General features: G+C 44.2%; 1 protein-coding gene across 6 annotated transcripts in view; it reads left to right on the top strand.

Moving 5' to 3' along the window:
- The window catches only part of arap2 (ArfGAP with RhoGAP domain, ankyrin repeat and PH domain 2), a 710,987-nt gene that overhangs the window by 275,993 nt on the left and 411,075 nt on the right, over positions 1-23,919 (top strand). For all 6 annotated transcript variants that reach the window (XM_085968379.1, XM_085968416.1, XM_085968406.1 and 3 more), the window contains exons 8-10: positions 2,946-3,066; positions 5,537-5,724; positions 19,680-19,786. In XM_085968379.1, the coding sequence (XP_085824505.1) occupies positions 2,946-3,066; positions 5,537-5,724; positions 19,680-19,786 (416 nt within the window). The remainder of the gene's footprint in view (positions 1-2,945; positions 3,067-5,536; positions 5,725-19,679; positions 19,787-23,919) is intronic.

The following is a 23,919-nucleotide window of genomic DNA, read 5'->3' as shown; positions in this document are numbered from 1 at the left end:
CAGAGTCCGCTCTTAAATACATCAATGAATACTTTAAATGGAAAGAAAAAAAGGAAACAATTACATTCTATTATGCTGCTCGTTCACGTTGGTTTATGGAAGATTTTACGTTTGTGATTATGCAAATAGATTTAGCAGAAACTTGAACTGTAACCAAACCAGCACAATTTCAAGTGCATTTTGAGTGCAATTTCCCGATTGTGCCCAAAGTGGAAGCTCAAGCCAGGTATCTATAACCTTGGAACATTTTACTGAACTAATAAATCAAAGTTTGAAACCCAGCCTTTTTCTTTTAACATTTTCACATTCATTTGCCTAAGGGCAAGGTTCTCTATTTTCACTTATTATTCTAGGGCTAAAGACCGTAGTCATGCATTATTCTTATGGGTCATCCAAGGAACAACATTGACTGTGTCTGTGGAAATGAATGAAGCCTGGACTGTCCTGGCCTCTGACTGAGGCTATGGTGGATGGAGAGAGGAGGGAGGGTGGGGGACGGGGGCGATGAATGGATGAAAGAAGCAGCAAAAATTTGCAACTGAAAACCTTCAACTTTCTGAACAACTCAAGGCATCTCAACTTTGTGTCAGAAAATGTGTTTGGGTTGTCAGAACTTAACTATTTTTATGTCTCAGTAATGGTTACTAAGGCTTCATGTCAACAATTCAAAGGGAACATTTTGATATAAGATTAAAAATTGGAGATATTACTCGTGCCAAGATAAATCCAAAGATATCACTAAAGAATTAACCTAAGGTCTAATTAAGGGATGAGAAAAACTCATGATCAGCATTATGATAAAGCATTACCTTTGTACTGTCCTCCCTACGTGTATGTGTCTGTACGCAGTTAGACAGCCAACCAAACTCCTTTCAATAACGACATGGGAGTCAGGATGTAGCGTCCAAGCTCCGGTGTTTAATAATGCCACACTTGCATGAGGTCAATGAAACAATACAAATCAGTTGCATTGGGTTGGAATAAAAAGGCAATGCTTTCGAAGGCGTAACAATGTAAGATTACAGCGGATTAACTTGCAGCACGCTCCATGCTGATGTGACCTCTTTGTTTGCTATCACTATACTACTTCCTGTTGAGTGACCCTACTGGCCATTTCCATTTACTGCCACCTACTGGCGGCAACAAAATGAAACTCCTGCAATTATAAGGCAGAACAACCTTTAACTTCAATTTCATAATCGAATATGACCTTTACATTTGGGATAAGCATTATAATGCTTCTGATTGAGTGTTAATCTGTAATATATTTTACTGCTGTTCTAACTATATTTCCTTGTCTGCTGCCACAGTAAATCTGGCTGTTCAAGACTAACAGTCATGTGATGCTGTATCCTTTCAGATCAGTATTGCTCAAACAGTTGTCTGCACAGATGAAGACCATTCTGTCCATCATGCCCATGCCATTGTCTAGGAGTGCTAGCTACCCTAAGCTCATTGCCATGCTTTTTCCCCATTACCTTTAATGTTTTATTTTGTATGTCTCTAATTCTTTCTTATCTGCATTATCCCATCACGAAGATCATTTATGAGCTTCATTCCCCAATGATTAGAAACCAGTTTAACCAAAAATGGAAGTCAGAATTGAAAAGTGCAAATTAAAAGAAATCTCAGTAATGATGGGCTTAATATAAGTAGTTATTGGTATTTATAAAGAAAACCGTGCTAGTGAAATGCAGGACATTAATTGAACTGAAAAGTTCTTATGGCATTGAAAGTTGCAGCTTAATGTCACCAGACCTGCTACTCTGCCATCTGTTATACATAACAATTTTTTTAAGAGTAACTCAGGAGAGAACAAAGCTGACACAAATGTTGTCATGTTCACATGAAGGGCAAGTCGTTCATCCAGATGAATAAAAATAATGTTCATTAAAATATAAAATATCACTGTTTCATTTCCTGTCTTTTATTGATGCCGTTCTTTTATAACTCAGAGTAATGTAGCTTTGTTTAAACCACTGCAGTGTCAAAATCTATAGCTATATTCAAACTATAAACCTGCAACAATGACAGTTAGGAGGTTTACCTGGAACTGTAGTGAGAATTATGTTGATGGAGAGCGTTAGAGAACAAGTTAAGTAAAGAAATTTAAAGCTCTGGCAATATTCCAACTTTCCTGTGAAATTAGTCTAACACTGTAATTATAAGTTTAATATCAAATGTCATAATTACCATGTTATGGTAACATTTGTATCATAAATCATATTGTTCAAAACTGTAATATTAAAGAAAGTATTTAAGATTATCAACATGATTAATTGAAGCACTCTACAATGAATATTATAAATCAATTTATAAAGTAGAAAGTCTTTAGAAGGTTTGTGATTGATGAGGTGGGAGGGGTGTGTTAAATATTTCCCCTCTGTGAAATCAGTGACTGCTTCTCTAACCTCCTTCATTGAGATAGGAATATAATTATATTGTAGGTCAGCAAGTAGGATGATGCAGGCGTAGTATCATAAATTATAATTGGATGCAACAAGACATCTAATCTGTACAGGTCCTTTACAAAATGGACTTTAAATCAGATTTGAAAATAATAGGCATAATTGAGTTTTAAAAGGGGCAAAAGGAGCATTGTTTTTATCAAATATTGAATAATTAAAACAAAAATGAAAGATTCACAATTTACCTACATTGAATTGAGCTATAACGTACTCTGAAGGATGGCCGGTGGCTTCTTTGATTCCACAAAAACATTTTGCTTTTTACTTTATTAATTTATTTTGATTGGATGTCGGTTTCTGTGGAGCCAGCACAGTATCCCAGGGCCAGATTGAAGAGGTCAGACCTATATAATTAGTATGGTAGTATTCAGTGGATGCTGTTCAGTAACTTGAGACATAAATATTCACTGTAGCTTTAGATAAAATGGATTAATATTTTTCTACTTATGTTCTTTTGCTTCCTTTTGCCCATCAAAGGAAATGTATTCAAAAGGGATAATCCCACTCTCTTCAATAACCACAGTCCATGGATTGGGAGACAACAAATTTGAGGTGGTTTCCTCCAACAGAACTTTTACTTTTAGAGTTGAAAAAGAAGGTAAGAAAACAACATACCCGAGGAGTGTGGTTTAGTTTAGTTTACCATTGGAGATCTATAGAACTAAATATATGCTCACTTTGTACATTATCCATCTTTTCACTAATCTGTAATATCTAGAACCTCCCAGTAATAAACCTATCCAGATCCTTAAAGCAACCATTTTGCTCTTAATCAGAAACAATTCACTGATCAGTTGACTCTATTTAATTTTGTCCTATCCTTCAGTATTCCTATGTGAAGCACTTGATGGTTTTTCCAAATGGTCTGGTTGAGATTAGGAAGTCATAGTGTGTATCCACATCCTAACATCATGTAGGGTGTCAGAACTCCATTTGACCAACTACAATGCCATTGTTAGTTTGATTTATTACACAGATAGATCTCTGCTGTAAGGAATCCTAGGATGTACCAGAATTTGAACTCCAGCATGTTTATACTGTGGTTTACAATATATAAAATTTAGCAACTCAAAGCTATACCATGGAACTGGCTATATCTGATAGTGGAGAGCACGCAGTGGATTTGAAATATTAGTCTAAATTTCAGTATTAGGTATATATAACATATGTAGCCAAACATCCACATCTTGACATCAGGACACGCTAAAGTGTTACATGGTACTAAGGTCACCTTGCTTGTTAAATAGCCATATTTGCAGTATTCACTGAATTGTAATGTCACAGTTTAGCACAGAATTCCCTCAGTAGTACATCTTGAGCTCTTGACCTTAATTGAACAGCATGCTGCATAACAACACTTTTAATTGCATGTTAGCTTTAACATTACATTTGACTTTTATGCTCTGGGCTTATTTATCTACTTCTAAGCAAAGGTATGTGAATTTGAGCTGATTTTGTCAATTTTTATCAGCAGTTTAAAGCTACCCCATTAGACAAACAACTGTTAAACCTACCCAGTCTAGTTTTTGTTTAGTTCAAAAATGTCACTGGTGGTGATGCAGTGCTTCAGTGTGTTGTACCATGAACTGGGAAGATGGAATGGAGTGGGGGAGCCCTGATGTTGGCTATGTTTTATTGGTGGGGCACAGATCAGATAGCTGGCACTTTCCCCATATGGAAGCCATATGAGCAATTATCCTGGCAATCAATTCTGTTTCCCCAGTAGATGGAGCAAGATTGTCAGCAAATGGTGCTTGCAACAAACAGAAGCTAAAATGAAGTTACAGGGAGTGTCACACTTGAGGGTGGATCGGGAAAATACTTTGAATCCAGATTTCCACCTTCCATGCTGTCTTAATCCAGTTAAATGTCAGCTTGGCTCACTGTTATCACTCTTGCTTTTGTAGATTCAAATCCCACTCTAGCACTTGAGCATATAATCTGGGCTGCTACTTCAGTGCAGTAGTGTGGAAGTGCTAATAGAACTGGTAAACAAGCAAGGCTTTTTCAGCTTTCAAACTCTTCCTCTTAGGAAGTCTATCAGGAAGGATGATTGCACAAATTTTGATCCGAGTTTCATCAGTGGCTTCAAGACCTGACAGAAACAGAGTGGCTGTATTTGTACATCCCATTGTAGACTTTCCAGTTACCTTCCAGATACAAGCGGATATAGACAGCCTCTAATGTGGTAAAATCATGTGAAGTGGCTCATTGGTAATACTCTCGCTTCTGAGTCCAAAAGCCAAGGGTGCAAGCCCCCCCCACCCCGCCCCGCAGGACTTGAGCAAATAATCTAGGCCGACGTTTCACTGCAGCACTAAGGGGGGCCCATTTTCATTTGCTATGGTGGTATTAATGGGACAGTAAGGGCCTCAAAATGGGATCGGTCGTCTTACTGCCTTCAACAATCTCCATGGCTTTCTGGGGAAAGAATATTGAAAGTAGCCCCCAACCCCCTCCAAATTAATTTCAACACCTGTTCTTTTGTTGCTTTATTCAGAGTCTTACATTCACAACCAGTTTTTAAAAAAATAATATAACTTTGCACATTCATTTTGCGTACTGTTCCTTTTTAAAATTAAAATAAACTGCAAAATTTTGCATCCAGGAGAGGCCGGTGGGCATTATTGTTTTCCCTTTTAAAATCTTTTAAGAGAAACACAGAATAAATGATGACAGAGTTTCAAAGATGAAATATGAGATTGACTGCAGAGCTCCCCACTGCAGATTTAAACTGTACTCTTGGTAATCCTTGCTAAAATGCTCACATATAAGCATTTCAAAATTAATGATTGCAGGAGCACAGCTTTTTCTTATTATTATCACAGCATCATTTAAACATCCTCAGGTCATCATCATATTCTACCAGTAATTGCCACTACCTTTTGATGAGAGATTTGTAAAGGAATATGTGTGGAACTGGGAACATTTGGTTCTTAACTCCTGTCACCACCTCCACCCATTAAAAAAAAAATCAGTTGAATAGATTCCTTCCAAAAATTACAGAAGCATTTTGAATATTGTGATTGAGTAAGACCAACTGAACACCTGTGACTTTCTTTTGATAGGTGATAGGGATGACTGGATTGACACGCTTCTCAGTGCATTGAAATCACAGTCGAACGTCCTTTCACAACTGAATACTCGATGCGCTGTTACAGCTGATAAATTTGGTTGTCTTGAGCTAAGGGGCTACAAAGCTCGAATTTTTGTTGTATTGAGAGGCAGCAAAGTATGGCTTTATAAAAGTGAGCAGGTAAGACTAAACATTTTGGGCTATTCCTACTCTTCTAATTCACCACATCAGTTAATCAGTCAATTCTACATGCCCAATATAGTTCACTCAACTCGCAAATAAAATGGTGTCAAGGGTTTCTGTTCTGTATGATGTTGAGCAGGTGGTTCTCTGAATAAGTGTTCTTGGTGTACCTGACAATTTTGAGGTGATCAATCCAGGGACCATATGGTTGTACTTGGAAGTGCTTCCACTCTGATGGTTGCTGGTTCGTAAATGGAAATCTGGTTAACATGTGCCTCTAGGATTTGTTGCGTAGCAAGTCCAAAACTAACATAACAATTATTTGATCAGTTTGTAGGGAATTTATCATTATTCACCACTTGACAGATGGTAACATCTATAATGTGTTGTTGGAAATTTTAAAGTCATAAAAAGATGTTTTTTACGGGTGGTATGAGTCCTGAAGGTTGAAGGTAGTCATGCTTTTGTATTTCTTCAGTGTTTAGTTACATTCAACCAAAGATTAAGAGTGTATAAAACATTAAACACATTTGTTGCTACTTCTCTGACACCACATTGATTGAGTGAAATGAAGAATGAGCAACACAAAGTGCCAATGGCTTTAAACCATATGTGGTTTAAATATAGTAATGAAGCTTATGCTGTTCCACAGTAGTCTGTTTCTAAAATGAAATTATTTCTTTAAATGTTTATCTACCATCATATCATTTAATCTAATTTCCCAATCTACCTTAGCCAACTTACCCCTCATACCTACGTAATTGGCTTTGTTTAAATTTAAGACCCAAGTTTTGGATTTTACCACATTACTGTAAAAATATGAAATTCCATCATGTTATGATCACTCTTCCCCAGAGGATTCTTTACTGTAAGATTACTAATTAAGCTGGTCTAATTACACACTACCAGATCTAAAATAGCATCTTCCCTAGTTGGTTCCTCCACATACTGTTCTAGAAAACTGTCATGAATACATTCCGTGAACTAGTCCTCCAAGCTACTTTTGCCAAATTGGTTTGCCCTGTCTATATGAAGATTAAAGCCCCCACAATTATTGCATTATGCTTGTTACATGCTCCTCTAATTTCCTGAATAATAATCCGTCCAACACTATGGCCCAGAAATTCCCTAACTTATCGCCACGAGTTAGCATCACAATCCTGGTGAAAAATGGTGGCCGCCACTCTGACACAGGACTCGGCGGCCGACATTTTGGCAAGTGACTTAGCGCTGCTATGCAGTGCTGGCCCTGGAGATGCAAATATGTCCGCCGTCTTAAAGTCGCACTGAGTTTAGCGCTGGGTCCTAAGCTCGTTCTGAAAAGCGAGTGTGCAGCAAACTGACAGAGATACTGGGGTCGATTTTCCTGGAGCCATCAGGCGGGGTTTCAGGCATGTGGCGGGGGGGAAATCCCGATTTCAGGGGTCCCGACACCATCCCACCCAAAACCCCCTTCCAGGTAAGTTTCTGGGGAGGCGGGTACCCGCCCCGCACTGGGACCCGCCGACCCGAGGCGGGAAGGGATTAGTGCCAATTAACTGCCTGTTAACAGGTAGTTAACAGGCAGTTTTTAGCCTAATCCCTATTTTGAGGGGTGTCGTGTGGGATTCCCAACGGCTCCAAACCATGCCAGGTTAGAGTAGGCGGGCCGTCGGGTTGAAGGACTTGGAGGGGTCGCGATGTCAGTGTTCAGGTGAGTGATGGGTACATGAGTGCAAAGGTAAGTGTGTTTGGTGTGTCTAAAGTGTGTAAAGAAGTTTAAATTACCTGTACTTACCTTAACAGCCTTTCTTCCTCTAGGTTTCTGGAGTCCATCACTCAGCTGGCACTGAAAGCTAAATGGCTGTGATCTGTCAAAAGTGACAGCCTTCAGTTTTCATTGCCGGTGAGACTTCTAACTGAGTCTGTGTAGAAGGACTCAAGTTAGAAGTCAGACTGTCAGTGTTTGACAGCTTCAAACAGCTGTGAAACACTGATATTTCATCTGTCAAAACCTCTTGTTACCTGTTGCCGGGTGGCCCTTAATTGGCCTGCTGAGCCCGCTGGGCAGGCTTAATAAGGTCAATCAAGGTAAAATCACGTGGATGGCCGAACATCGATGTAGGCGGGACTAAAACCCAAAAGTTGTAGTCCCGCCTCCTTCCCGACAGCTTTATGAAAATCTACCCCACTGTCAGCACTTCTTAAAGGGACACACACATCTTTCAGGTAAGTTTGCATTTAAGCTTTTGGACTGGATTTTTTTTATTTTATTGAAGTAGTGCAATACAGGTTAAAAGTTTTTTAAGCGTGCAGGTCAATCATCACAGCCCCAGGACACTGCTGCAGGACCTAGTGTGGCATCAAGAAGCCCCAGTAAAACTGAAGTCAATGGGAATCAGGGGAAAACTCTCCACTGGCTGGAATCATACCTAGCACAAAAGAAGATGGTTGTGGTTGTTGGAGGTCAATCATCAGAGCCTGAGGACATCATGGAAGGAGTTCTTCAGGGCAGTGTCCGAGGCCCAACCATCTTCAGCTGCTTCATTAATGACCTTCCCTCCATCATAAGGTCAGAAGTGGGGATGTTCGCTGATGACTGCAGTGTTCAGTTCCATTCGCAACTCCTCAGATAATGAAGCAGTCCATGCCCACATGCAGCAAGACCTGGACGACATTCAGACTTGGGCTGATAAGTGGCAGGTAACATTTGTGCCACAAAGGTGCTAGGCAATGACTATCTCCAACAAATGTAAGAAGTCACACAACACCAGGTTATAGTCCAACAGTTTTATTTGAAATCACAAGCTTGCGGAGCGCTGCTCCTTCATAAGGTGAATTGGAGAGATGCATAAAGACACAGCTTATATAGTCAGAGAATAATGCCAGATGATTACAGGTAATCTTTCTAACTGCCATTTATCACACCTCGGCAGAGAGATAATCACAGCAATCAAAGGTGTGAATGGTGTCCAAACAGGTCAGTCAGGAAAACAGTACATCAAAGAACAATGAGGTGGGGTCACAAGGGGTCAAATGTTGCAGATGCTGGGGTCTGTATGAAAAACAAAAAACAGACAAAAAAACATTTTTTTTGCTGGAAATCGCAGCAGGTCCGGCCGCATCTGTGTAGAGAGAACAAGCCAACGACAACTCGAGTCTGGATGACCCTACGTCAGGTGGGGTTACATGTAGCATGACATGAACCCAAGATCCCGGTTGAGGCCGTCCTCATGAGTGCGGAACTTGGCTATCAGTTTCTGCTCTACGAATATGACGGGATATGACGCTCGACTCATCGATCGACAGTTCCGACGGGCCACAGCAAAAAATCGCATCGACCTCCTCAAAAGACAAACATGGGACACAACCAACAGAGTACCCTTCGTCGTCCAGTACTTCCCCGGAGCAGAGAAACTACGCCATGTTCTTCGCAGCCTTCAACATGTCATCGATGACGATGAACACCTCGCTAAGGCCATCCACACGCCTCCACTACTCACCTTCAAACAGCCGCCTAACCTCAAACAGACCATCGTTCGCAGCAAATTACCCAGCTTTCAGGAGAACAGCGACCACGACACCACACAACCCTGCCACGGCAACCTCTGCAAGACATGCCAGATCATCAACACAGATACCATCATCACACGTGAGGACACCACCCACCAGGTATATGGTACATACTCATGTGACTCGGCCAATGTTGTCTACCTCATACGTTGCAGGAAAGGATGCCCCGGAGCATGGTACATCGGCGAGACCATGCAGACACTGCGACAACGGATGAACGGACACCACACAACAATCGCCAGGCAGGAGTGTTCCCTCCCAGTCGGGGAACACTTCAGCAGTCAAGGACATTCAGCCTCCGATCTTCAGGTAAGCATTCTCCAAGGCGGCCTTCGAGACACACGACAACGCAAAATTGTCGAGCATAAACTGATAGCCAAGTTCCGCACTCATGAGGACGGCCTCAACTGGGATCTTGAGTTCATGTCACGCTACATGTAACCCCACCTGACGTAGGGTCATCCAGACTCGAGTCGTCATTGGCTTGTTCTCTCTATACAGATGCGGCCGGACCTGCTGTGATTTCCAGCAAAAAAAATGTTTTTTTGTCTGTTTTTTGTTTTTCATACAGACCCCAGCATCTGCAACATTTGACCCCTTGTGACTCCACCTCATTGTTCTTTGATGTAATGTTTTCCTGACTGACCTGTTTGGACACCATTCACACCTTTGATTGCTGTGATTATCTCTCTGCCGAGGTGTGATAAATGGCAGTTAGAAAGATTACCTGTAATCATCTGGCATTATTCTCTGACTATATAAGCTGTGTCTTTATGCATCTCTCCACTTCACCTGACGAAGGAGCAGCGCTCCGAAAGCTTGTGATTTCAAATAAAACTGTTGGACTATAACCTGGTGTTGTGTGACTTCTTACATTTGTCCACCCCAGTCCAACACCGGCATCTCCACACTATCTCCAACAAGCGAGAGTCTAACGACCTCCCCTTGATATTCAACAGCATTACCATCGCCGAATCCCCCACCATCAACATCCTGCGGGCTCACCATTGACGAGAAACTTAACTGGGCCAGCCACATAAATACTGTGGCAACAAGAGCAGGTCAGAGGCTAGGTATTCTGCGGCGAGTGTCTCACCTCCTGACTCCCCAAAGCCTTTCCACCATCTACAAGGCACAAGTAAGGAGTGTGATGGAATACTCTCCACTTGCCTGGATGAGTGCAGCTCCAACAACACTCAAGAAGCTCGACATCATCCAGGACAAAGCAACCCACTTGATTGGCACCCCATCCACCACCTTAAACATTCACTCCTTCCACCACCGGTGTACCATGGCTGCAGTCTGTACTATCTACAAGATGCACCACAACAATTCGCCAAGGCTTCTTCGGCAGCACCTCCCAAGCCTGCGACCTCTTCCACCTAGAAGGAGAAGGGCAGCAGGCGCATGGGAACACCACCATCTCCTCCAATTTCCCCTCCAAGTCACACACCATCTTGACTTAGAAGTATATCACCGATCCTTCATTGTCGCTGGGTCAAAATCGTGGAACTCCCTACCTAACAGCACTGTGGAAGTACCTTCACCACATGGACTGCAGTGGTTCAAGATGGTGGCTCACCACCTGCTTCTCAAGGGCATTTAGGGATGGATAATAAATGCTGGCCTTGCCAGTGATGCCCACATCCCATAAACGAATAAAAAAAATTGAATGTGCTGCTGGATGCTTGCAAGACCTCAGATGGTAAAGCAAGGCCTCTGAGAAGACAGAAAATGCTGGAAATACTCAGCAGGTCAGACAACATCCGTGGAGAGAGAAACAGTGTTCACATCTCAGGTCGAGATGCTGCCTGACCTGCTGAGTATTTCCAGCATTTTATGCTTTTATTTTCAGATTTCCAGCATCCGCTCGTAAATTGAAGAGGGAGAGGCAGAAGAGGAAGAGGCAGAAGAGGAGTAAGCAGAAGGAAGGATGCAACCCAGACAGCCCCTATCTGGCCGGGATATCTGGGATGGAATCATCCGCCTGCAGTCCCAGTGACCACAACCCCAATTCCCCTTTCAACATTTGTCCCACACCTTACCATCCCTCTGTTACTGACCATCACAGTGTCCTCTTGGGTACAATGCTGAAATAAAAGCCACCACAAAGCAAACTTTCCAATCCAACTTTATACATCTGTCCATCCAATATTGCAACAAGAAATCAACTCATCACCCTCATGCATTCCCTTAGTGACTGTCTTGTGTGGCCTTTGCCTATCCTACTGATGTCAAGCAGTGCTATCTCAGTGGCTGGTGGAAGGCTGCTGACTTTGTGTGGGACACTGCAAATGTCCTTGCTGGTCGACCTTGAGGAGCTGGTGGCTGGGGGTGTGAAATTGAGAGATAGTGTTGTTTTTCCTCATCGTCCTACTCTCCTCCTCCTCCTCCTTCTCGTCCTCATCATCCTCCTCCTCCTCCTCCTTCTCCTAAGCCAAGGTTTGGGGGGTGGCCGGGGGGGTGAGGGGGAATGGGTGCGACAGCCTCAGTGATTTGGTCCCAAATCCTTCTTTCTGGAGGGTCTCCTGGCTCCGGTGGTTAGAGGACCTCTCTTGCAGTGTTGACTGCCTGCACAAAGCTGGAGTGCTGCATGTGAGTCCCTTGGTATCCCTTCCCTGATTTGCTGAGCCATTTGTGTTCATGTTGAAGCACTTTCCCCTTTTTGTTGGGTGCAGCAGGCAATTCAGCTTTAAGAGCTGAAGACTCCCATTTGGGAATTCTTTTTAACATTAATTTTTTTCTTCAGAAGGCAGTTGAGCTGTAAGAGCTAAAGACTGCCTATTTTTACATGATTTTTAGTTTTTCATTTTAGAAGGCAGTTCTCCTTTAAGGGACGGCACTGCTTTCATAGAATTATAGAATGGTTACAGCATAGAAGGAGGCCATTTGGCCCATCGAGCCTGTGCCGGCTCTCTAAGAGCACTTCAGCTAGTCCCACTCACCCGCCCTTTCCCCGTAGCCCTGCAATTTTTTTCCTTCAGGTACTTATCCAATTTCCTTTTGAAAGCCACGATTGAGTCTGCCTCCACCACCCTTTCAGGCAGTGCTTTCCAGATCCTAACCACTCGCTGCGTAAAAAAGTTTTTCCTCATGTCGTCTTTGGTTCTTTTGCCAATCACCTTAAATCTGTGTCCTCTGGTTCTCGACCCTTCTGCCAATGGGAACAGTTTCTGTAGTGTATGTAACCTGTACCACCTTAAGAGGATACCTTAAGGTGATGGACTACTTTTTGATGGCTCCTGTACATTGTAGTACCGGTGGTGACCACACCGGTATATAAACCCTGCGGAGCAAAGTGTATCCCAGTTCAGCCGTGACCCTCAATCACTAAAGACCTGTTTACTTACTTCTGTAGTCTGTGTCCTGTTATTCAGTATAACTGCAATTGAAACCACAGACTCAACAGTGGCGACGAGTCTGATCTTACCTTGCGGCAGTTTTGCATCAAAGGAAGCTTCGTCCTCAGAAACGGGCGTCGAAAAAGGGCATCCACCCTCAACATCCTGCATCGCACAGGAGGCCATCAGAAACCCGGGTTGGTTTGCTGACCACGAAGTCAAGCATCAGTGAGCATCCCTTCTACGACAGCGGCGGGTAAGCCCGATCGAGCGGCACGGGGGGGAAGTCGGCCGAGTTGTCAGTGGGAGAAGGGGAGGGAAAACGACGAAAAGGGCAGAGAACACGACCGCAGCCAATGTCAGGGGCCGGACTGCAATCGGGCAGAGACGCGCAGCAGCCAGAAAAGCGTTTATGGCCACAAGGACCGCGGGAGTGGCGGGGCAACAAGAGCAGCAATGCAGGGGAAAATAAAGGACCGCTGGGAGGCGTGGACGGCAACAGCGCGGAAATTGCCATTTTGAGTCGGCGGGGGAAGAAGACAAGCGCGGGAAAAACCGCCAAGCGCGGGAAAAGCCGCCATCTTGGAAAAAAAAAATAATATCCAAAGGGGAAGGAGAAACTCAGCAAGGATGCCAAAAACGGGTAACATCACTGCTTTTGATAACGATGTGGAAGATTGGGCCACTTATGTGGAACGCATCGAAGTTTACTGTACAACGAATGAGGTACCGGATGATAAGAAAGCACTAACCCTATTAAACTCAATGGGTGCGAAGACGTACGGGTTATTAAGGAACCTTGTAACACCAGACAAACTGGTAGGAAAGAGTTTCGTGGATATTGTTACTATCCTGCAGGAGCATTTAAACCCCACGCCGCTGCTGATAGTGGAACGATTTAAATTCTACAAAAGAATTCAACTTAAAGAAGAAAGCAATGCTGAATTCCTAACAGAACTGCGTAAGTTATCAAAGTACTGCCAATTCGGAACAGGACTAGCAGACGCACTGAGAGATAAGTTTGTGTGTGGGCTCCTAAGGGAAGGAACCCAGAAGCGACTGCTAGAGGAAAAGGACCTTACGCACGGGGCGCTGCAGAGATACAGCAAAGGCCATTGGAATTCAGCACCAATGAAATGGCACTGGGCACAGTAAAGTGCTTTCGTTGTGGAAGGACAATGCATGACCAGAACCAGTGCTGGTTCAAAGATAAAGAATGCAGGCAATGTGGCAAACTTGGTCACATAGCGAGAGTATGCCGGTCCGGAAAGAAGACCAGCAGCAAGAAGTCACCGCAGGAGAAGTACAAAAAAGTACACATGGTGACAGAGAACAGTTCGGATGAACAGAAGACGGATTCGGATGAACAGAAGACGGATTCAGACTCCAGCAGTAAGCAACTGGGTTGTCTGAAAATACATAATGTGGGTAACACAGCAGACCACCAAACTATCTGGGTCATGCTTCGGATTGCAGGAGTCCAAGTGAAGATGGAATTGGACACTGGGTCGGCATTAACGGTCATGAATAAGCATGATTACAAAAGGTTATTCTCGCACATTCCCCTGAGGGATACGGAGATTGTATTGAAAACATACACGGGGCAAATAGTATACCCCAAAGGAAAGATAAAAGTAAACGTGGTCTACAATGGTAAAGAAAGTCAGAAAATGGACTTGTATGTGTTACCTGATGGAGGTCCGCCACTACTGGGACGGGAATGGATCCGGAGAATAAATGTGGACTGGCATTCCATACAAGCAATGACTGTAGATGCCTGTAAGGAGGACGACGTCAAACCTAAACGACTGTCCAAAATCTTAGACGATGCTAAGGAGGTGTTCCAACAGGGACTTGGAACACTGAAAGGAATTATGGCAACCATCAAGGTTGAAGAACATGCAAACCAACATTTTTCAAAGCCAGACCGGTGCCTTATGCGATACGAGCTGCTGTGGAAGCAGAGCTGGAAGGGCTAGAACGTTCAGGGGTACTGTCCAAGGTGGACTGGAGCGAATGGGCTGCACCCAATGTTCCTGTCATGAAGCGTTCATTGAGCAACAAGCCGGGGGAACCTGGGAAGTTTCGCATCTGTGGCGATTTCAAGATCACTGTTAATCCGGTTCTTCACACGGTGCAATATCCGCTTCCGCGGATTGAAGATATCTTCGCTTCGCTGTCTGGCGGGAAACACTTCACTAAGATAGACCTGGCGCAGGCGTACCTACAGATGGAAGTTGATGAAGCGTCACGTCAGTATCTCACGATCAACACGCATAAGGGCTTATATCGGTATAATAGACTGGTTTTTGGAGTGGCATCGGCTCCAGCGATTTGGCAAAGGGTCATGGAGCAGGTATTGCAGGGATTTCCAGGCACACAATGCTACCTGGATGACATCCTGATTACAGGAGATAACGATAAGGATCACCTCGCGAATTTGGAGCAGGTGCTCATCAGATTGAAAGAATATGGGCTCAGAGTTAATCGCCAGAAATGCGAGTTCTTTCAAAAGCGAATCTCGTACTGGGGCTCCATAAGTCACCGGACAAGATCGAAGCTGTTGTAAAAGCTCCTGCACCGGAAAATGTATCCCAGTTGAGGTCGTTCCTCAGGTTGGTTAACTATTACCACAAGTTTCTTCCAAATTTATCCACGGTGTTACACCCGCTAAACACTCTTTTGCAAATGGGAATACCATGGAAGTGGAGCGATGATTGTAAGCGGGCTTTTCAAAAGAGCAAGGCGCTGATCACCTCTAAGGAAGTGTTGGCTCACTTTAACCCAACGCTGCCTATTCGCTTAGCTTGTGATGCTTCTCCATATGGTATCGGGGCAGTGCTCTCACATAAGTTTCCAGATGGCTCGGAAAGGCCAGTCGCTTTCGCATCCAGATCATTGACCTCCGCTGAGCGCAACTATGCTCAGATAGATAGGGAGGCTCTCAGCCTCGTGTGGGGAGTTAAGAAATTTAACCATTAGCTGCAAGGCCAAAAGTTTACGCTGCTGACAGATCACCAGCCGTTGGTTTCCATTTTCAACCCTAAGAAGGGTGTTCCGGTAATGACGGCGCAGAGGCTTCAGAGATGCCCTTTTCCTAGGGGCACATCAATATGATATTGAATTCAAAGGTACAAAGCAACATGGTAATGCTGATGGGCTGTTGCGCCTGCCTACCTACAGCGGAAGAGGCACCGGCAGTTGACCCTGCCGAGATATTTCACTCAACCATCATCGAATGCTTACCAGTCACCAATGCGGGTATTGAGAGAGAGACCCGAAATGACCCGACACTGTCTCGGGTCTACGACTTGACAGTGAAGGGATGGCCAGCACATGGCGAACCACTGTTAACCAGCATTCTCAGCCAGACGAGAACAGCTGTCCATATGTCAAGGAACATTGATGTATGGAACAAGGGTGATTATTCCTCCGAAATTAAGAGAGAGAGTTCTGAAAGAATTGCACGAAGGTCATCTGGGGGGAGTCAAGATGAAAAGCCTTGCTAGGGCTTATGTGTGGTGGCCAGGTATCGACAAACAAATAGAGGATCTGACTAAAAGCTGCTCAGGGTGCCAAAAAGTTCAAAACGCACCTCCAATTGCACCGCTGCATCCGTTGGAATGGCCTTCAGCCCCATGGCAACATGTGCATATCGACTTTGCAGGTCCATTCATGGATTCCATGTTTTTGGTTGCAGTAGATGCACACTCTAAATGGCCAGAAGTGATTAAGATGTCGACCACTACCTCTGAGAAGACGATTGCAGTTCTAAGAACCATATTTGCAAGGAATGGGTTGCCGGAGCAAATATGTTCAGACAACGGACCACAGTTCGTGTCAGAAGAATTCCAGAAATTCATGAAAAAGAATGGGGTAAAACACTATGGCCTAGAAATTCGGTTTTGGCGCAGCGAGGGCTTTAGCGCCGGAAGTTAGTGCCGGCGCTAAGTCCCCCTGCGCGCGCCAAAAATTCAGTAGCGCCGCGCCCAAATGGCTGCCGGCGCTACTGAGGGGTCTCAGCGCCTCAAAACTGGCGCCACGCGCCGCATTGCGGCGCTATTCCGGCGCTGCGGCGCCCGCTGCGGTGCGGCAGGCTCGGGAAGTGCAGGCCTCCTCCTTCCATTAAGGAGGAGCTGCCTGCACCCGGCCGCGGCCCGCGATAATCTTTTTAAAAATGAGCCCGGCACCTCGGACAAGTGCCGGGCTTGCTTCTGTTCCGGGGGGGGGAAGTCCGGGGAGGGAGCTGCGGCCAGGCGGCTGGCGGGAAAGCGGCCGGCCGCTGCGGGGCCTTTAATGCGCCGGCGCAAAGTTCTGTAAGGCACCTCTGCCAGAACGTTGCTTGCGGCTGCCACGGGCGAGGCGGCCGCAACTCAATTTCCGAGTTCGGGCGGGTTACCATGGCAACCGGGACGCTGCGCACACCGATGATGTCATCGGTGCCGGCGCAGCGCTACCGGCCTAACGCCGATTTAGGGCCCCTGTCAATTTCTAAACTGGCCATAACTTTGGCGCTAGGCCCTCTAGCGCCTCAAAAGCGGCGCTAAGGCCAGTGAATTTCTAGGCCTATACATCTGCCCCATATCATCCGGCTACAAATGGGTTGGCTGAGAGATTTGTACAAACGTTCAGAAAGGCGATAAAGGCCATGAGTGAAGACCATATTCCACTACAACACAAGGTGGACAATTTCCTGATGGCGTATCGAAACGCCACGCATGCAGTGACAAATCAAAGCCCTGCCATAATGTTCTATAACAGAAGGATGCGGTCCCGGTTGGATTTGTTAAAATCCAATGTGCGAAGGGAAGTCGAAAACAAGCAATTTCAGCATGTAAATAACAAGGCCACTCGTAGTTTCGAAATAGGACAAGCAGTGTTGGCCAGGGACTATAGGGATGATAAATGGCAACCTGGAACAATTCGTGCATGACAAGGACCCTTGATGTACACGGTAGACGTTGGAGAGAACGTAATACGACGTCATGCTGACCAACTTGTGGAACCGAGAACAAGGGTCGACCCCATGTCTACGGCAGAGACACCAGTTGAAGAACTTATTGAGCCTGTAGCATCTACCTCAGACTCGAACGTACCTGATGATGTTCAATCCATAGGAGATCAAGTGGATGAGTCACCCCAGCAACGAGAACCAGAGACCCCTGAAAGGCGTTATCCGGCCCGGATCAGGAGGCCTCCTCAGAGACTGAATCTTTGAACAGTTGTGGTTAGCACTGTTGCCTCACAGCGCCAGGGACCCGGGTTCGAATCCGGCCTCGGGCGACTGTCTGTGTGGAGTTTGCACATTCTCCCCGTGTTTGCGTGGGTTTTCTCTGGGTGCTCCGGTTTCCTCCCACAGTCCAAAGATGTGCGGGTTAGGTTGACTGGCTATGATAAATTGACCCTTAGTGTTAGGGGGATTAAATACGCGGGGTTACGGGGATAGGGTGGGATATGTGTCAGTGCAGGCTCGATGGGCCGAAATGGCCTCTATCTGCACTGTGGGGTTTCTGTGATTCTGTGATTCTGTGTGTAAATTGTATATATGTTATCCATGTAATGTTTAATTTGGGGTGTACACTGTTAAGCTAAAAGGGGAGGAATTGTAGTGTATGTAACCTGTACCACCTTAAGAGGATACCTTAAGGTGATGGACTACTTTTTGATGGCTCCTGTACATTGTAGTACTGGTGGTGACCACACCGGTATATAAACCCTGCGGAGCAAAGTGTATCCCAGTTCAGCCCTGACCCTCAATCACTAAAGACCTGTTTACTTACTTCTGTAGTCTGTGTCCTGTTATTCAGTATAACTGCAATTGAAACCACAGACTCAACAGTTTCTCTCTATCTACTCTGTCTGGACCAATCATGATTTTGAACACCTCTATCAAACCTCCTCTCATCCTTCTCTGCTCCAAGGAGAACAACCCCAGCTTCTCTAGTCTAGCCACGTAACTGAAGTCCCTCATCCCTGGAATCATTCTCGTAAATCTTTTCTGCACCCTCTCGAAAGCCTTCACTTCCTTCCCAAAGTGCGGTGCCCAGAATTGGACGCAGTACTCCACTTGAGGCCGAAGCAGTGTTTTATAAATGACAGCTGTGCTTTAAGAGGAGGCTGTTCTTGCTGCCATTACGCCACGGCCACGCTACATTGGGCCTCCTGCCGGACAAATGCCACCAAATCGGCCTTGCACAGTGAGTTTAGCGCTGGGCTAATGTTAGTTAGCCAGCAGCGCCAATTTACCGGTCCTGCCAGCGCCATCAATTTCAGTGGCCGTTAACATCGGCCCACGGTGGCACTGGCAGGTTTTATCGAGGTGTCTAATTACTGTTAAGGGCCTATAAACTACTCACACCAATGGTCTCTGCCCTTTATTATTTCTTAGCTCCACCCATACTGATTCTACGTCCTGATTTTCTGGGCTAAACTCCTTTCTCATTCCTGTCTTTGTCTCTTCCTTTATTATTAGGGCTATGACCCCCCCCCCACCCCATCCCACTTTTCCATTTTGCCTATCTTTTCTAAAAGTCAAGTATTTTGTGACCTTGGCCACCTGCAACCACATCTCAGTAGATCAAACCAACTTTATGTATTATTTCCCCCCCTTCCTCCCAAATATGAACCTAAATGGCAACCTGGATAGGCAAAATAGCCTTTTTTAATTCATGCTGTTCCTGCCGGTATTGCTGCATCTCGGAGGGTAGTACAATCAGGACATTGAACTTACCGCTGCTGTTAGTGGTGCTCTTGATGAAGCAACCCCAAATAATCAAATCTTGGTGAGCTGCACAGTATCTGGAAGTAATTGTTCTAATACATGGGCTTTGAGCTATTTCCTAAACAATTATATCATATTTTGGAAGCAGTGTTGACCGTTCACTAAGACTATTATGTCTCAATGTAGCTTGTACAAAATCGTCAGATCCATGTGATTAAATGATGAACTTACTTACATGCTTTAGGAAATTGGGGTGGCTGATCAGCTATAAAGCTGTTTGATAAGTATCAGGTTATATTTGAAAGAAAATGCTAACTACTAATGTTTTTATTTTCAAGGATTTTAAAGGTGGAACTGGTATTACAATGGTTAACACAAATGTGGCAGCAGTCAAAGATGTTGATCGGAAAGGTTTTGACTTATCTACTCCATTCCGAAACTTCAGGTAAATTCTTTTGAATCTACATAGATGTTGACTTAGATTTCATCCCTCTATCTGTTATGATGTCCAATGAAATAAATGTTAACAGTCGATCCTGCTGAGGAGACACACCATTCTTTTGAAATTGGGATCAAGGCCCCTTACTAGTGCATGATGGAGAGAAAAGAAAGAAAGAATTTGCATTTATACAGGGTTTTTCTTGACCTCAGGACGTCCCAAAGTGCTTCACAGCCAATGAAGTGCGTTTTGATGTGTCGTAATGTAGGGAAGCGCGGCAGCAAGCATGCATACTCTAAGGTCCTGCAAACAGCAGTGAGATAAGTGACCAGATAATCTTTGTTAGTGTTGTTGGTTGAGAGATACATATTGACCAGGGTAATGGGAGAAATTGCCTGCTCTTCGAATAGTGCCATGGGATCTTTTGCGTTCACATCCGAAAGACGACACCTCCGACAGTGAAGTGCCAGCCAAGATTATGTGCTCAATTACTTGGAGTTGGGCTTGAACCCCCTGAGCCAAGGCTGATGGAGAACTTTACATCTAGCTATATGCTATACTTGACCTGAGAGTGCTTGGTGCTAATACTGGGTGCTCAAAATGAAAACCGGGTTCTGTAGCAAAATGCAACCATCTTTCTTGATGAATACAACATTTTACCCCAAAATATATAAATTCATAAATCTATATATCCTAGCCACACAATGCAATTCTATTCATTTTTGTTTGTGCCTTGGGCCCCATGCTGTTGCACTCTGCATTTTAATCTGCTGTTATCAGGTATGATTGTTATCTACATCATTTCGCACAGCTGAAAACTTACAAATTCGTCCATTTACCTGAATTTATGCTGCACTTTTGCAGTAATACTGGGGTGGCAACAGCCATCACAGTGCAGTAACAGCAAAAACTGTTAGAAGAGCAATATAATTATTTCAGGAAAGCATTGAACTGGGGCTAAGATGGGTAAGAACTCCTGAAGCAGTAAAATCCAGGGCCCTGTATATAAAAATACATTTGACGAAAATATATATATGTGGGGGCCGTGTGACACTTGTACTCTGCTCGTTGTTAAAGTAATGTGCATCTTGGGCTTTGAGGCTTCATTGCCAATTGTAATACAACCATAATTGTGCAGCTCTGTGCAGTTAATAGAAATTGCCCCTAATTTCCAGAGCTGTACACTAGAACTGGATATTGTGAATAACCTACTTTTTTCCCCTCTGTGGGTGCAGCAGCAAAGTGTGATTTTGAAAGCTACATAAGACTAACCCTTCTTGCAATATTAATTGGTGATTTAAAAAAAAATGTTTCACCTCTATTGACATGTATTGAGACTAGAGCAAATGATTGCTTAAGAAAATTGACTGTTATAGTGCTTAAAGAAGTAGTTATTTTTTTAACAAGTGTGTAGATTACAGAATGTACACTCTTCTCTCCTCAGAATCTAATTCAGCACCTTATTCTATTCTACTCCTGCATTCATCAAAAATATAGGTCTGTTATGGCAGCACACTGGTTCTATTCTTTACAAATTACATAAAAACCCAGTGTAATTCCTAATTTGTAAAAAGACGCAAGAGGTGATCAGTAATGTAAATTGACTGTGCAACATCATTATCTCAACCACAGGCCGATGGAATAAAATTAATAAAAAAGGAGAGAAGATGGGAAAGTGTGAGACTGCTTTGACACACTAAACATGTTCAGTGGCACAGTTGATTATGGAAATATGCTTCCTTCACAACAACTACCCTTGAGATCTGTGCACTAAGGTTCTGTAATCCTATTGGGCCCCATAACGTATGCAGTAAGAATGAAACTCCATTACTGCAGACTTCTACCAGTATTTGCAGTGTGATAGCTGCAGCTAATGGAACTGAATTTCTGGATGTAAATTCCACATAAATATATAAATTTGTGTAACCTCAGAAGAATAGAACCAGTAAATTGCCACTATAGACACTTTTTAATGAATGCAACACTTTTAAATATTTGTTCTTGGGACGTGGGCTATGGAGACAAAGGAGCATTTATCATCCATCCCTCAACCGTGTAATGTGAGTCTAGAGTCACGTACGCCAGACCGGGTAGAGATGGCAGATTCCCTGCCCTGAAAGACATTAGTGGACCAGTTAAATTATTACAACAATTCTGCAGCTTTCATAGTCATCTCTGGTGCCTTTTACAATGGAAATGAGGGTCCTGCAACGTAAATAGGACCTCAGCTGCCATTTTGGGTCAGAACTTCCACAGGTGATGGAGTGCTTGCTATGAGAAACCTACTTTGTTTACAATGAACAAGATTTGTGTGAAGGTGATTCATTCATCCAGCGTAAGAAATCAATTAAAGGCCCTTTAATGTTTGTTGTTTCTGTAGTTTTGGTTACAGGGGAACAACATGTGTGCCGGAGCCCTGCACATACAGTATTAAAACCAGTTCACCTATCTCAATGGCACTGTAGTAGACTGATGAAAACATGGGTCTACAATTCTACTGTCAGAATAAGGGGACTGGTTTCAGCTGTGTATGTAAGCCATGTGTATGGGGTTGCTCTTCTGGGATCCAACTTTCAAAACTCCTTAGGAGTAACCCGAGTCTGAGGGCTGGATTTTCTCAATGGGGAGGTTTTGGAGGAGGGATTCCCAGTTGTTGGGTTTTAGTCCCGCCTCCATCGACTTGTGACCAACCCACGCTATTTTCCCTTGATTTACCTTGTTAAGCCCGCCCAGCGGGCTTAGCAGGCCAATTAAGGGAAAGCCGGATACTGGTGACGTCAGCGAGTGACGGTTCATCTGTCAAGAGCTTTTGACAGATGAATTGTCATCGTTTGAGAGCTCTATGAAACTGTCAAACACTGACAATCTGTCCTCTAAGTTGAGACCTGGGACACAGGCTCACTTAGAGATCTCTCCTGAGCAGAAAGCAGAGGCTGATGCATTTGAGAATACAGCAGCCATTCTGCTTTCTGTGCCGGTGAGATGAGGGACTCCTGAAACCTGAAGGGTTGAAGCCTGGAAGAAGAAGCAAAGGTAAGTAAAGCTTTTAAAACACTTAAGACTCACTTCACACACTTACCTCTACACACATGCACCCATCACTCACCTGCACACCGGACATCTTGGCCCCGCCGACCCCCGCAGACCCACGGCTCGCCTCGCTGACCCTGGCGAGGTTCGGAGCCATCAGGAAGCCCACACTTTAGGGCTCAAAATAGGGATTATCAAAAAAACTGCCTGTTAACTACCTGTTAACAGGCAGTTAATTGGCACTAATCACCTTCCCGCTTCGAGGAGGCAGCTCCCAGTGCGGGTCGGGTACTCGCCTCCTGGGTAGATGGCACGGAGGTGGGTTGGGGGCGGGATGGATATCCGCTCCCAGATTCTGCCATTTTCCCGGCAGTCCCGCCTCCTTACCCGCCAGCCAGGGCTGGCAAAATCGCCCCCTGAGTGTCTGATGTCCTATTCTGACTATGTTGCAAGAAATTCCTACATTGTTTGCATTTATAACACTTTGTTCTGCTCTTTTGAGCATCAACATGTTTTTCCCCCATTACGTGTTAAGCTTATTTTGAAGTGTGATTGAGCAGGGTTTAGCTGCCATTTGTCTGGAGTTGGTTTGGGGGAGTGGACAGTAAGGGGAGAGTTGGGTACTTGTGTCTAAAATTATGTACTTTTGTCTAGATTTTGGTTTGATGGCTGCCTTATAAAATTCAGCTATTGTGCTTAGTTGAACATTTAGATAGCGCCAATGTCTTTCATCAAGCCTATCCTGATGTAGTGTTGTGAAGTTTGTTGTTAGAGTCTACCTGGTAGCAGGCTTGAGAGGGAGTCTAATGCAGAATGTTCAAATATATACAGATTTTGTGATTGGTTCAGTTTGTATTTGGCTGACAGTTCCTTTTTGAATTTGAGTAGCTAGTTTTTAGAATCCCTGAATTCCACTAACTACTTCTTGCAATGAAGAAAAAGAGTTATTCTGAGCAACAGTTGGAAAATCTTATGAGATGGACAGTTCGAAACTCTCAGAAGCCAAAATGATGTTTGAAAATCTTAGAAGAGACAGATTGATCTTGCAGAAAGAGGAGAGAAATACGGCGTGTATTAGAAGGTTTAGCTCTGTTCTTAGAATGGTGGGG

The sequence above is a fragment of the Somniosus microcephalus genome, chromosome 2 (genome assembly GCF_052327205.1).
Source record: "Somniosus microcephalus isolate GS21.2 chromosome 2, FLI_Smic_1.0, whole genome shotgun sequence".
In the NCBI taxonomy this organism is placed as follows: Eukaryota; Metazoa; Chordata; class Chondrichthyes; order Squaliformes; family Somniosidae; genus Somniosus; species Somniosus microcephalus.
Note: the sequence above shows the minus strand (reverse complement) of the source record. Positions and strands in the feature narration are given on the sequence as shown.